Below are 14,579 nucleotides of genomic sequence, written 5' to 3' on the forward strand. Positions count from 1 at the left end.
TTAAAACATAAAATTTAGTCTTTTCATGACTATAAAGATTGGGTCGTGCCATCCCAGCCAATACCCAATTCATCTGATGGCCACAGAGTTAGATGATTCAGCCTCTGGGACCTGACCCTTATACCCTGATCTAGCACCACAGCTTACAGAGGGATGCTCCAGGCACAACCAGGAACGCTAGAAGGCCTGGAGGGCATGCGGGATCAGGGGCAGGCCAGAAGCATATTCCCAGACCCACCCACTCACCACATCCAGGTCCTGGGAAACCCGCCGCTTCCGGAGCTCCTCCATCCTCTCACACACATCGGAGAAACAGGTGTTGTAATAATCTGCATACTGCTGTGCTAGGTCATCGATGTTTCCCAGCGAGCCGTCCTGGGGGCGAGGAGAGCAGGAGGAAGACACAGGAAGAGAAAAAAAGCAGTCAGTCCACCTGCAAAGAGACCCACTGCTTCCCGCCCCCACTCTCCATGTATTTTCCCTAGTCAGGGCTGGTATTCATTACGCTGTTGAGCATGCGCCGGGCTAACTTTCACACGGGACACCTCTTAACCCTCAGGCTACCCGCTGGACACTGGGCCTGTTCCTCACTGTGCGGAGGAACACACAGTAGGTCACTGAAGCTGAGCGACCACCCAAGGGTTCCAAGGCTAACAAGCAGAGAAGCCAAGCATCCAGCCCAGGACTGCCTAGTGCTGAGGCCATGGTCTTGAACTCACACACCTCTGCCTGCCTGGCAGGGCTCAGAAACCCTTAGGGGAGCACCAGCCGAGAAGGCACTGTGTGGGGGAGAGGCTCCCTAAGACCTGATCAGTGGCTACACCAGAACCTCCTGGGAAGATCCTGAGAAATTCTGCTACCGGGACGACCCCATTCCCAGAAATTCTCAGGAGAACCAGAGAACTGAGGACCCATGAGGGATGCTACGTCTGAGACACACCTGTGCACGCCCTCCTAGAAGACCCTTGAAAAGAGCACTCTATCCCTTGAGTTATTCCAAGAAATAGGAAAAACTGCAAGAAGAGCACAGGTCACCAGTTTACCTAGAGGAAAGCAGTCTATGGCCTGAGCCGCTGCTCCGGACCCTACCCTCCTGGGTCCACACTCAGCTCTGTGACCCCTAACAGCTCCCAGCCAGAGGCGGGTTTCCTAATCTCCGGTAACTGGAGCACTGAGTACCTTTCGTGCAATGAGAACTAATGAAGGAACACAGTCCACCTGGCCCACAGGACTATTAGCTCCTAATATTCTCTACAAGATAATGTTTCAGACTACAGTCTTCCCTTTGGGGAGTTGATGCCTAAATGCACGTCTGAACACATTCACGAGGACAAATGCTGCCTACATCTGTAAATTATGCCATTTGTTCTGTTCATTCATTCATTCATTCATTCAGAGAAACATTTCCCCTCCCCTTTTTACTTCCCAACCTGTCTATTCTTTGGTATGAATAAATGGCGCTACCAAGACAACCAAAGAAACATAACTCGGAGCAAGCCTAGAAGGTGCCCACACGCTCCAGCTTACAGAGCACAGTCCTGTCACATCACACACAGCAATGCTTGTCTAAACCCGCCGGACACGCTCAGATGCAAGCAGGGCAGGGGAATTCAGAGTTCGCCCCCAAGGCTTTTTGCTGAAGACCTTCAGGCCTTATCAAGAGGCCTGGTCACAGCAATCTCTATCCCATATCTGTGCATTCACCAGTTTTATGCAACCAGCAGACAGGAGAAAAAGAAAGAAATGATTTTTTTTTTTTTTTAGAAAACAAAAACAAAAACAAAAACCCTCTTCCTTTCCCACCAGTAAAATGTTCTCCATTGAGTTAATTCCCTCCAAATCCTAGTGCAGAGCTAAGGGCCAGAAGAACTCTTCCAAGACCAATAAGATGTTTGAGTTTGAACATGTCTGGGCAAAAGTCATTCCCATTCAGTCTGCTGGTCCATCTGTCTATCTCAGACAACAGGCTGTAAGGACACAGTAGAGGAGCTGGGAGCCTAACCCCCTCTTCAGTAGGTTTACTGTCGAGTTTCCAGTAGGGAAATATGACTAGTCAAGGTAAGAAATCTTCTGCTGGGCCTCTGAGGAAAGGTCCAGGGGTGGTCAGCCTGGTGGTCTTCACCTGACTGCTGTCAAACTGCAGGGGAGGAGGGAGGCCAGACCAGAGCATCTTAAGGTGATGCTCCTGCAATACAGGATGATAAATCAAATTATGGTCCCATGGTTTGCCCTGACTTGCCTCAACTCAACCACATGAACCTTGTCCGTTTCCCCACTTTGTTCTGCCATGAACCCAGCCACCAAAGTGACCCTGCTAAACAGAGCTGACCAGCTGTCCTTTCCCTGGGAATCACCCATGCTACCCTATCACCCAGTGACAAAATAAACCCCCAGCTTGCTGGCCCTCAGGGCCCATCACCTTACCTCTGCTCCCCTGTCCTGCCGGGCTGAGGGAGGAGCTCGGGCCCCCAGACAGGGAGGCCCAGGGCAGCCAGAAGAGCAACCAGCAGCTTCCTAGAGTGACCGCTTTCCCTTCAGAGTGGTCCTCTCCCAGCCCACCCACCTCAGCCCCAGGACCAAGAGAAATGAGTCCTGAACACTGGCTACTCCTGGCAGCCTGGGCTAGGAGAATGAGAGCTCAGAGCCCGCTGTGGTGAGCGCTTGAGTCCACAGCCTGGCCAGCTGCCTTCTGTTAACATAGCATTTCTGCTTATGCCCCAAAGAAACAAGTCCTCTGGGGACCCCTCCTCTTCAAGATCCTTGGGTTTCCTTAGTCCCCTTAGATCCTGGTATATACTGGGAAAGACCAAGGCACTCCCTTCAAAGTGTGCACTGGAAGGTGGGGGAAGAGACTTGCAGCCACAGCACCTGAGAACCCGCTTCTCTGAGTGATTGTCTGGACCCAGCCATGGCCCACTGGGTCCCCCACCACTGGGGCCCCGGCACCTCCTGAGCCTTTTAGAGTCATGTCAAGTCTCTTGAGAAGATGATGCTATCCTGTCTTCATCCAGAAACATCCACCTCCACCCATCCAGGGAGGGAAACATGCCTGCCACTTCTGACCAATTATAAAACCCACATCTTCTAATGCCTGAGTGTATCTGTGAGAGGCCTTACAGATTATAGTTACACATCTTCCTATGGCTTGCTTTTCTTAAATGGAACTCAATCTCTCTCTCCCTCTCTCTCTCTCTCTCTCTTTCACAGAAGCACTAAGAATTGTTCTGTTCTAGCCAAGCCACTCCAATCTTGAATTCTGGCTTCTCAAAAATAACCAGCTGAACCCTACAACTTAACACAGTCAACTGCCTTCTTGGAATAATTAAGTCCACTCCAGAAAAATTCTTAATTATTTATATAGCTTTGTTCAAATTACCTTCTGTCCCCTTTTTCCAAGCAACACCTTCAAAACCAACTGTTTGCTTCTCAAGTTTCCAAGCCGCCGATCAAAGGTTTTCTGCTACTAGTGAGAAAGTTTAAGTCCCTCTTTCTCAGCCCAAATCACTCAATTCCCCAATAACTTGGGGACCTGGAAAACATTTCTGTTGCTCATAAGAAAAAAGGCAGCTGCTCAACTCAATGTGGGCCAGAGACAGCAAACGCTTCACACCCTGCAACGTGCTGCTTACCCACTCCTTACTCGGTGCTCAGCAGACAATAATTGAGACCAGAGTGGCGCAGCTGCCTCTCTGTTTTCCCAAATCACTTTCCAGATATGCAAGAAGTCCCCCAAATTTCCATTTTCATCAGTTTTGATGATTTAAATGCCAAGAAAACCAAATGAATAAAAGAACATGTTTTAGGGCACCTGGGTGGCTCAGTCATTAAGTGTCTGCCCAGAGTCCCGGGATCAAGCCCTGCATTGGGATCCTCGCTCAGCGGGAGGCCTGCTTCTCTGTCTCCCATTTCCCCTGCTTGTGTTCCCTCTCCCACTGGGTCCTCTCTATCAAAAAAAAAAAAAAAAAGAAGAAGAAAGAAAGAAAAACTTTAGAAGAACATGTTTCTAAAAAATAAGTCTTGTCTGCCATCCCTAGAAAGGAATCCTGTTCATCTCCATCAAATGGAACCAACGAACAACCACAAGATCATTTTCTCTTTATCCTCTCAAAACCCATGTTCCTTCAGGACTACCTGGAAACCTCTGTACCATTTCTGTCCAACCTGTTCCTACTTGAGATAGCACAGACTTATTCAGTCAGAACCTTCACTTCTACCAGAAATGTTTGCAAAATCAGTCCACAGAGAATTTAAATAATGCAGCTGGCTGCTTAATAGCACCATATCTCACGCATCTTTCCTTTGAGAACATGAAGTTCACTTCTCACTCAACATTCAACAAGGCTGATGTCAAGAGGCACTGATGTTGCAGAATAAACTTTAGACCATGACTTTAAACTCTCTCTAAATACACTGAAATAGATTCCTTTTAAAACTTTGTTTCTTTTAAGGTGTTCAATGTTTCTGCTCTAGAGTTATTATTTGCCTAATTTGTTTCACTTCTTTTTTTTCCCCCTTTGGTTCCCATGCATCAGACTGAAGTATTATGGGTTCAAATTTAGGAACGGGGAAATCTTATTTCCTTAAAAGCTTTATTTTTTTAAGAAATTGTGAAATTTTGTGCCCCGTGATCTTTTTATAAGAATTTTCCCATTTTCATGTTTAAAAAAAAAAAAAGACTCCATGCAAATTCAAGTTCTCCTTCCTTTTCTTATTATAAAACCAGGTCACAACATCCTTCCATAGGGCCATCTACTTCACTTGGTATGGCTTTAAATTAAATCTATGGTCTCACTCCCAGTGGCAGGTCAAGGGAAGACAAATCTTGTGTAATCTTCCCATGAAGCTGAAGCATACATTTATACCAAACACTCCTCTTTTATACAACCAACATAAAAACAGAGAGATAAGGGGCATTTGTACTGAACAATTCACATCTGGTAGACTGCTGTTACAATTAAGGAGAAAAGAAACAGCACTGTTCTCTCAACAACTGATATAACAGTATTTCTGATATTTACCCCAATGTATTTCTGTCTCTGGAGAAGTGAAAACTAAAAGAACTATGAAAACAAAACATTTGTATCATTAACTTCTGTTATTTTGCTCTCTTCTTTCCCAGATGTCATTTATGGTTCAGATATCTTGATAATCTTTAAGGGAGGAAAAAAAAGAAAAAGAAAAAAATCCTGAAAACACCAGGAAATACAATGTAATCTGTATAGTTATATGCAGATCACATGCAAATGAATGCAAATGAACTTGTGGTCCCGCTATTTTATGTATCTATAAAGACAGAGCCCAGAGGGAAAACTCAATGTGTTGCTCTTAATTCCCAACATTGAGGAGGAGAAAGAGAAGTCTCCTGGCTCATTTATTTAGTGTGTCTCTTCCCTTTTTGTCTATAATAAGTGTGTGTGTGTGTATATATATATATATATACACACACATTCCTTAATATAAAGTATACGTTATATTTACATTGCTTCCTATTGTTTTGTAGAGGGACAGAGCAATACGTCAGTACATCAGTTCTCTACAAACTAAATCCATGGAAAGAAATCACTACACAACAACGAAGCCTGATTTCTTGAACAACTTCACAATGTGTTTTCATTCTTAATTAGCTTGTTTAAAGATTCTGAGGTGATAAACACTTTCAGCAACCTTTCAGGTGAAATTGCTACTACCATAAAAAAAGACTTTAATTCTGGTTTCCTTGTTCAGCCTCACTGAATCCGTGAGATGCTGTTATAGGAATTATCTGCCTTCAGTGCCCGCGGTTGTTGCTGCTTCCAAGAATGAAGAAGCAGACCAGATGAAGAGCGGTGGGCAGCACAGAAAAGTTTATTGAGCAAGAGTATAAAGTGTCCAGAGAGTGAGGGGACCAGAGAGGGTTACCCCTGGAGTGTCTAATTTAGGGGGTTTTATGAGCTCTTTTGCAAAACTATCTTAAGCAATCAGGTGTGCTGAGTCCTGCCAATCAGGGCTCTGGTGATGTATCTGTGTACCTATTTGGTTAATGTCCACGTACTGATGTTCTTTTTCTTTTCTTTTTTTTCTTTTTCTTTTTTTTTTTTTTGCTGACATCTGGAGGTTTATGTCTTAAGTGCCCCTTGCCTGTTATAGGGACAAATGCTCTATAGTTAATTGTCTTATTTTAGGATGTTTTTGTGGACGTCACTTCTATGAATGCTAGCGTGCTCCTGTCTCAACTGCAAAACCGGGTGTCAGTGCTGTCCGATCTTAGCTGTCCTGACTGATGTGGGACACAGAGGCAGAAGAAAAATTATTAAATTTCCTTACCCACTGACAAGCCCTTAAAACAGGCCGAGTGACATTCCTCTAGGGACTCAACTACCCCCACCTTAAGGCTTTGCTAAGGGCAAAGGGCAATCCTAGCCTGACTGACCCCTACCCACATCCAGGATCCTGTAAGTCTACTTGAACAATTCCTTTGGAAACTTCCTTTATCTCTAAACCCTCCAAGATACTGTTGACAATCATTCCCAAGCATATGGCCCACTGCTATACTTCTAAAGGGTCTCACAAAAAGGTTTTATTACTGGTGATGAATAACCTTTTTCCCAACAACAGCTAGCCCCTCAAGCTCCTGGAAACCTTGCTTCCAAAATGCCTTAGAGACTTATGCCATCCCTAACCCCCTACCAACTTGCAAGCATATAATAGACCACTCCTCACAACCCTGGGGCAGCAGCTCTTTCTGCCCCTGTGCTTTAATAAACCACCATTTTGCACCAAAGACATCTCAAGAATTCTTTTTTGTCCGTCAGCTCCAAACTCTATGTCACTGAACCCTATCTATATTCTAAGACTTCATCACTAACTCCATATCTTCTTGTTGGGGACCCTGGCCCTGACTAGTGAACTGTCCAACTCACTAACAATGTCACTGTTTGCACCAGCTCTGTTATCCCACCCTGCCATGTCATTATGGAGAAATTCACTGAATAGATAATGATCTCAAATAGCTTTCTCTGAGGTATCACTCCCAGCATTTCTGCAAGATGGTTGGAGCTGGAATATAGTCTGTCTCAGAAAAAAGTTTTTTACACATGACAACCAAAAATACACACTAAAGGACAATATTAGATCATGCTGGTGGTGATACAAAGGCCCTGGGGGCACACCCACATTGCAGGTGGCGGGAGGGCTGATCTCACATCTTCCACTGCTCCTCTCCAAAAACATCAAGAACTTGCCAGGCCTTATGTCTAATTCTTCCTTTGGCAAATATGACTTTGGTGCCCAAGGCCCTCACTATTCTGTACCATCCGGTTCTCTGAGGTCTCTGATTAACATAAATCCACTCCTGAAGAAGGAAGGGCCCCAGGCAGGCAGGCAGCATTGACCACTCCCTCCTTCCCAACACTCTCAACAAAACAACACACCCAAAAGACAAACAAACAAAAAAACCCCCACAAAGCCCAAAACCAAAAATAAACAACAACTGGGCCATGGAACTTTCATGATAAAGATAATTATTTATAAGTATATATATCTCCTTACAAGTCTTAAGTATTTATTAATATAAATTATATCTACTGACATTAAAGATGCACACAGAAATAGGCATTTTAAATGAGATAAACACAAGTGTAAGTTAAGTTCTAAGTTTTTTCCTATTTCCAAATGGAAAAGCAACTGTACTGGTATTTCCCCAGCAGATCAAGGGCCGATAAGAGCTGCAGCCCATCTAGGGCTGATCCCCCAAGAACACTGAAATGGCACAAAGACAACTAAAATCCACATCTGTTTCTCACCAGCTGAAGCCCTGACACCATGGGTGACCTATGAGAGAAGCTAGGGCTCCTTGCAACAGATCTACACACACGCTTGGCTCAAGGCTCCCAGGAGAAGAAGGAGATCTGGCAGGATCTGGACTCGTGGCAGGTCTGGGCACCACCTCACACCAACAAGGCAAGGGAGTGGACAGAGACCACATGGGAGCCGCCATGGAGACCTGCCACCCACCACCAACCATCAGTCTAGAAGACATGGCAGCTGTGGTTCATTTCTGGCTTCTGGGTTGACACAGTGCTAAGCCAGCAGAGTCCTACGATAAATGGAGATATCTGAGCCCAGCATTTGTTGAAATGACATTGCACAGCATCGCCCAGAACAGCCCAGAAGACAGAGAAGGGTGGCGTGCAGCACATGAAGCAAAGATACTGTTTCCTACCATGTTTGTTTTGGTTATGTATGATCATACTTGATCACAATGTAAACTGTATCTTCCAGTGAATATATGACAGAAAGGATGAAAGTCACCGAGGGCATTTTGCCTCCCAGGGACTCCCACTCAGGAGTCTATTTGAGAACCCCGTGGCCCACTGGCCTCCTCCTGACCCTCAACCCTTCCTCCTCAGCTCACTGGGACAAGCAGATGCTTCCCTAAGGCATTCCCTTTTTCTCTTCTCATGCTCTCTGTTTTCTTAGGGAAATGCCATCAGAGGTTGGACAGATCTAAGATCACAGCAGAAACATGGGCTTTTCTTCTCATCTTCCTCCCTCAGGCCCAGTGCAGCCTGCTTAACCTGAGGGTACGAAAGGCTTGAGATTTTGAGCAAAAATGTGATTACCAGGATCTCACTCACAGTGAGAGTAAAATCTCTGATTATGAGCTCAGAAGGAATGTGGAAAGCTTGGTCTAAGTATGAGAACTCTGTTTCCTGACCATGGAGAGGCATAGCTACAATAAAATGGGATTTTAAAAAAGACCGCCTCTGGATCCCTCCTGGGGAGTGTGTGTGTGTGTGTGTGTGTGTGTGTGTGTGTGTGTGTGTGAGAGAGAGAGAGAGAGAGAGAGACATCATGTTAACTGTCAGGTATGATGGAGAAAGTGACTGAGGCTAGATAATTACTATGCTCTTCAATCAATACCTAATAGGGTATGTCATTAATTCAAATAATATTTGTCAAACACCTGTGACACTCAAGGTGTTCTGCTGGTGCTATGTATACAATATAAAATCAAGAAACATGAACAATTATTATTAATAGAAAAGCAAAGTATGGTCTTTAGTTTATTTCACTGTGGTCATATGGTTAAGTCGTGGACACCTGTTGAGGGGGTTTCCTGGTCTGCACACTTTCTGTAAGGTGTTTTTGGAATTAAAGGCCCTGAAAGATCCAATTTGCTGAGCTATCTATCAGTGGCTGAACAGAACATTTCACAGGAAGCTTCAAAACTCGAAAATGAAGGGAAATGACTGGAACGTTGACAATTTGTTCCAAAAAATTCAAATACAGATTCATACTCAAAATGGACATGTGGAATTAGCAGATGGCAACTGCGGACTAAACTCATTTCTCACTTGCAAATTGCCCTGAGCTTGATAGAACCACAGATTTGGAAAGAACAGCAGAGCGAGCTAGTTGGGTGGCAATGAACAAGCTAGTTGGGTGGAAATGAAGTCACATTTCTGACCATATTCACAGATTTTGATGAGTATGAATCACACTCTGAACTTTCTCTGGCAAATAATCATGAGGATATTGAGCATGCTCAAGCATTTGGCCAATGATGACCTGATTGGTGAGGGGTGGAGGGAAGTGATCTAGAATATTCCTAGAAATTTGGAAATGATTAATCTCAAAACTATCCTGAAATTTCTGGTTGTTAAACCTTGTACAATATTTGAGTTTGTCATATTTTAAGAAAATTCTATTCTGCTGTGGCTTGGGCAAAGAGTCAAGAGCGTGATAATAAATGGAATCAGAACTGGACTTGACTGTCATGGTTGATTTCCTTAGAGAGATTCGGAAGTCCTGGTGACCTGATCAAAACTGACAAAGAGGATTCGTACTTATAACCATTCACTGTCAATTAAATTCTTTTTTGGTGATGCTCCCAAAGTTCCGCATTTTTAAGAACTGGTAAGTATTGCCTAAATAGTGTTATCAATAACAATTCAGATGGCCAGCAAGCCCCAGGACACTGACCAAATGGCCCATAATGCATACCTGGATGCCCCTAACTTCTACTTTGATAACTCTCAAAACTCTTTCTCCACCTCCTTAGTTGCAGACAAATGCCTATGCTTCCTCTTCCTACGTATTCAGTAGGAACTCTCAAACTCCCCAAACTTCCATGCTAGATGCCGGTACTCCAGAGATTAGCCTCAAGCAGCTCCCCCCACACCAAACTCTCAGGGGTCATCCCCTTACCCTCAAAGAGGTCACTATGTCTGACAGAACTAATTATACTAATGTGTCAAAATAAGTCAATGTCAGTATAACATCTTTTCTCTAATACCTCTCCATGTCTCAAGTGTCTCAAAATGTCTCTCCATCCTAATCCTAGCTGTGTTTCAAGTGGTAGACAAAACTTCCCAGCTACTCACCCTCTCTCCAATCTCATCTCATTTACAAACCCCGCTCTAGATCCCATGCCCACTGTGACTTTTAAAAGATAGGTCTTGAGGGGCACCTGGGTGGCTCAGTGGTTAAAGCCTCTGCCTTTGGCTCGGGTCGTGATCCCAGGGTCCTGGAATCGAGCCCTGGTTGGGCTCTCTGCTAGGCGGGGAGCCTGCCTCCCCCTCTCTCTCTGCCTGACTCTCTGCCTACTTGTGATCTCTGTCTGTCAAATAAATAGACAAAATCTTTAATAAATAAATAAATAAATACATAAATAAATAAATAAATAAATAAAATATAGGTCTTGAAAGCCCTAAGTGTCTCCCAGTGAGGATTTGACAAAGTCAGTCTGTTGTATACAATACAAAACGAGAGCTTTTCTATCCTGTCTGTCTGCCTTTCTAGACTTGTCCCATGGCTCCCACCTCCCTATCCATACACCAGATCAAACCAGTCCATGCCACACTCTATAATCCCTGCTCCTTCATGCTGTTTCTTCTGCCTGAACACCTTCTTTCCCCCAGTGACCCTGCAGACAGCAGCCCATCCTTCACAATGAACTTGGCATGACACAGGGCCTTCTCACTGCATCACTGCCAATCACACATTTCACCTACAAATGGAATGACTTGACGGCAACAGTCTGCTTCAAAGTCATGGAGGGAAGGGGAAGAAGTGGGTGCAGGTATAGATAAACAAGACTGGCCATGACCGATTAATAGTAGCACTGGGAAATGGGAGATCTTTAAAATATGCTATGTTGGTGTCTATTTGAAGTTTTCCATTTTAAGGCATCTTTTAAAGTGACTTTTACTTGCTTACACGGTTGTTATCCCCAGGAGACTTCACAGTCCTTGAAACCTGGAGCTGGGTCTTACCCATTTTTGCAACCTCAGCACCTCACACCATCACAGTGATACTCAGCCTTTACCTTACCTAAGAAGTGTCTGTGTGGTGCATAAAGGAAGGAAGGAATGTAAGTCAACAGAACTGATGGTTCCATAACATTCATTTGGCATTTTCATACGTACTGATGAGCTTTTAGTCTCAGTCTCTGTCCCCACCAACCTGAGAGCAGTGAGTCTAGTGAACGAGACATTCAAGCATGAAATACATCATTCGGAAAAAGAACAAATGAAGAATGAGGTGAAGGGACGAGGAATATGTTTCCAGGCGGAAGGGACAACAAATACATACAATTCGCCGGAGTCAGGGGACAGCCTCACCTGTTCCAAGAGGAAAAGCTACCCCGTCAGTTGGCTGAAGAGTCGGCATGGAGGGATGGCAGGACAGGAAAAAGGAGAGAAAGAAGGAAACCCGAGTGGAGGATTCTTCACGGGAGGAACGGATTTCTGATTATTTCCACTTATCGCTGACCATTCTTAACATGCAGATGGGTGTGGATCTCATTGGAACCCGATGGAAGATTCTTATACCAAAAAGATTAAGGGGGAAAGTTCCTTGGTGCAAAGGGCTCAAGGTCACTAAAGTCTTACATTCTTCTCACACCCTGACAGAAAAGGCCAGTGTTTGGAAATGACTATATAAAGAGGCACTGAAGAGATAGGACCATAGTGGCCTGAATCCTCCCCATCCAATCCCCACCAGGGAGACCAGGAGGAAAACACACCTGGAATGCTGCTGGGGCAGGTAGTGTCAGAGAGCAAATACAAGACCAACGCTGTGGCCAAGGAAACAGGCACCGTCCCTTGGTGGGAATGAGCCCTGATGAGCCGAATGGAAACCCGTCTGTTTCTATACACTGGAGGCTATTTGAGGGCCCTTCGATCACATGACACCAACTGGGTGGTTTCTTTCCAATGTCAGGGAGGAACCAATTCACACAATGCCCTGGAAAAACTCCAAGTAATCCCAAAACAACTCTTCACTGCACACCTAACCCTCCTCAAGCACATTTCATGACCTGGGGCTTCCGCTATCTGATCTTCCATACATCCCCTTGAGCTCAAGGGCGCTCACAACAACACTCCGTGCTCTAAGGACTTCATTTAGGGACTCAAAAGCCTGCTTGTGCATCTGGGGTGAATGGGAAATCTGCTGGCTTCACCCTGTGCACATTCTGACCTGTAACCTATAGGAAAAACCAGATTCAGAGAATGTCAGTCATGCAAAATCCTCCTTCTCGTTCCTGGCACACAGGTGAGTATTATCGGGATCTGGATTTGGGTGTCTGTCCATCTGTGAATGTAACCATATAAAACAGTACATGACATGAAGGCCATACTTTTATTTCAATTCTTCGGGAAGAAACGTTCTTTCCTAATTACATCATTTCCCCTCAAGATGATCTCAATTTTCACCATAAAAGACTTTTCCATTTGCCAAGAATATAATGTGAAAGATCTCTGAGAAAGCATCCTTGGCACATGGATCTCTTCTTAGTCCTAGATTAAAAACACCTTGGAAGTTGAGAATGAAATTTATTTGTTTTGTACCATATTCTATACAGAGCTACAGGGTAAACTTGACAGGCATCCTAGGCCTAAAAGCACCAAAAAAAAAAAAAAAAAAAAAAAAATCCTACCTGACATGAATTTACATCATTCTACCAAGCCACTTATCACTAGATTGACAATGTTCATTTTTCCAATTTGCTCACGAGCTGAGAACTTACTAACATCACCACTGGCTTTTTCATAACATCTAATGTTTATATTTCTAACACACAATTTTTCTTAAAGAGGAATTCACTTACTACTTAAGAGTGAACATTTTTACATACTTGTCAGCCAAATCTTGTTACTTTTACAACTGGAAAGGTCAGTGTTTGTTGGAACACAGTCCCCTCCTCCTTCCTATCCAAGCTATTAGGTTTATAGGTTAATCACATGTCTACCACCTACCTAAACTTTTTTATGCTCCTCAATTGCTCTATAAAAAAGAGCAATTTCACTTTTTTTCTCTGTGATGTGGATATATTTTTATTTTAATTGTTTGTCACACTGTGGGGGAAAAGCCAACCAAAAAAGTGTACTAACAAGTCTCTTAGGGAGTCCCCTAATGGTTGTTTTTTAACGCTGACTCTGTCAGGATGGGCTGTGTTTTTCCATTGGCAAAGCCCAATGCAGCAGCTCCATTTTTATACTGGGACATCAAACACTCGACTGCCTCCCCCCTCACCCCAGGCACCCTCTAAACACAGCAGTCAGGGAGATCTTGTTTGAACCTAAGTCAGATCCTTGGCCCTCTACTTAAAAGCCTCGCTCACACGCCAGTCCCCCTCAGAGTAAAGGCTGCAGCCCCCCTCCCCCACGAACTGGAAGGTCCACGGCATCTGTGCCCAGCCCCACTTCTCTCATGCCCCATCCGGAGCCTCTCAGGCTTATTGCCTGGCTACACCGGCTACCTTGCTTCTCCTCCAGCACTCCAAAACCTGCCAGCTAACCTGGCCCGGGGACCTGCTCCTCTGTCGGCCTTCACCGCTCTTCCCTCACCTGCCACAGAAGTGACTCAACAACCCTCTTCCCAAGGATGCCCTAGCTACAATGGCGACCCGCCTCTCAGGCACAGAGTCTCTGACCCGGCCTCTGCCTACTCTTCTCTCCTCCCTACTTCTCATCATTTAAACTCATTGGCATATTATCTCATGCCTGTTTAGTCCTGTCCCCTAACTAAAGTGTAAGGTCCCTAAGGGCAGAATTTTTTTCTAAGTGTGGTTCACTGCTCAGTGCTCAGGACAGTGTCTAGAAGAATCTCAATATAAATTTACTGGATCAATGAATGAACGGAGTAAAACTGTCAATCAGCAAGCACTGTACCAGGCACTATGCTCGGGCCCTTGGGAAGAGGAATATAAACAACTTATATATTGCTTTTTGTTCCGATTTATTTTTCTCTCGGTAATGGATCGACCCTTCGGTTCTCAGACTTAAAAGTAACTGGCAAGGTTTAATTTCTAAAACATCCATGACTTCATCATAATTTAAAAAGCCAATATTAACTATGCCAGTGCCTTCTGTATGTGTACCATCCTGTTCTCTTTGTATGGTTTCAAAAGAAACAAATGGAATATATAGTTCAAGGTGTTAATTACACAAGCTTATTAAAAACAAACTCCTAAGAGGTGTTGGTTTTAACACTTAGCACTTTTATGTTTATGTAGTTTATTAGTTTTTTTAATGTGAGAAAGTCAAATGTAGTAAGCATAATATTGCAAAACAGCCACTACCCAGGGAAAATTA

The 14,579-nt window shown here is 44.3% G+C and overlaps 1 protein-coding gene across 2 annotated transcripts in view; it reads right to left on the reverse strand.

Moving 5' to 3' along the window:
• Positions 1-14,579, reverse strand: part of SASH1 (SAM and SH3 domain containing 1) — a 188,304-nt gene that overhangs the window by 145,260 nt on the left and 28,465 nt on the right. For both annotated transcript variants that reach the window (XM_080805787.1, XM_080805786.1), the window contains exon 2: positions 247-375. In XM_080805787.1, the coding sequence (XP_080661913.1) occupies positions 247-375 (129 nt within the window). The remainder of the gene's footprint in view (positions 1-246; positions 376-14,579) is intronic.

Source organism: Martes martes (assembly GCF_963455335.1).
Source record: "Martes martes genome assembly, chromosome: 6".
Classification (NCBI taxonomy): domain Eukaryota; kingdom Metazoa; phylum Chordata; class Mammalia; order Carnivora; family Mustelidae; genus Martes; species Martes martes.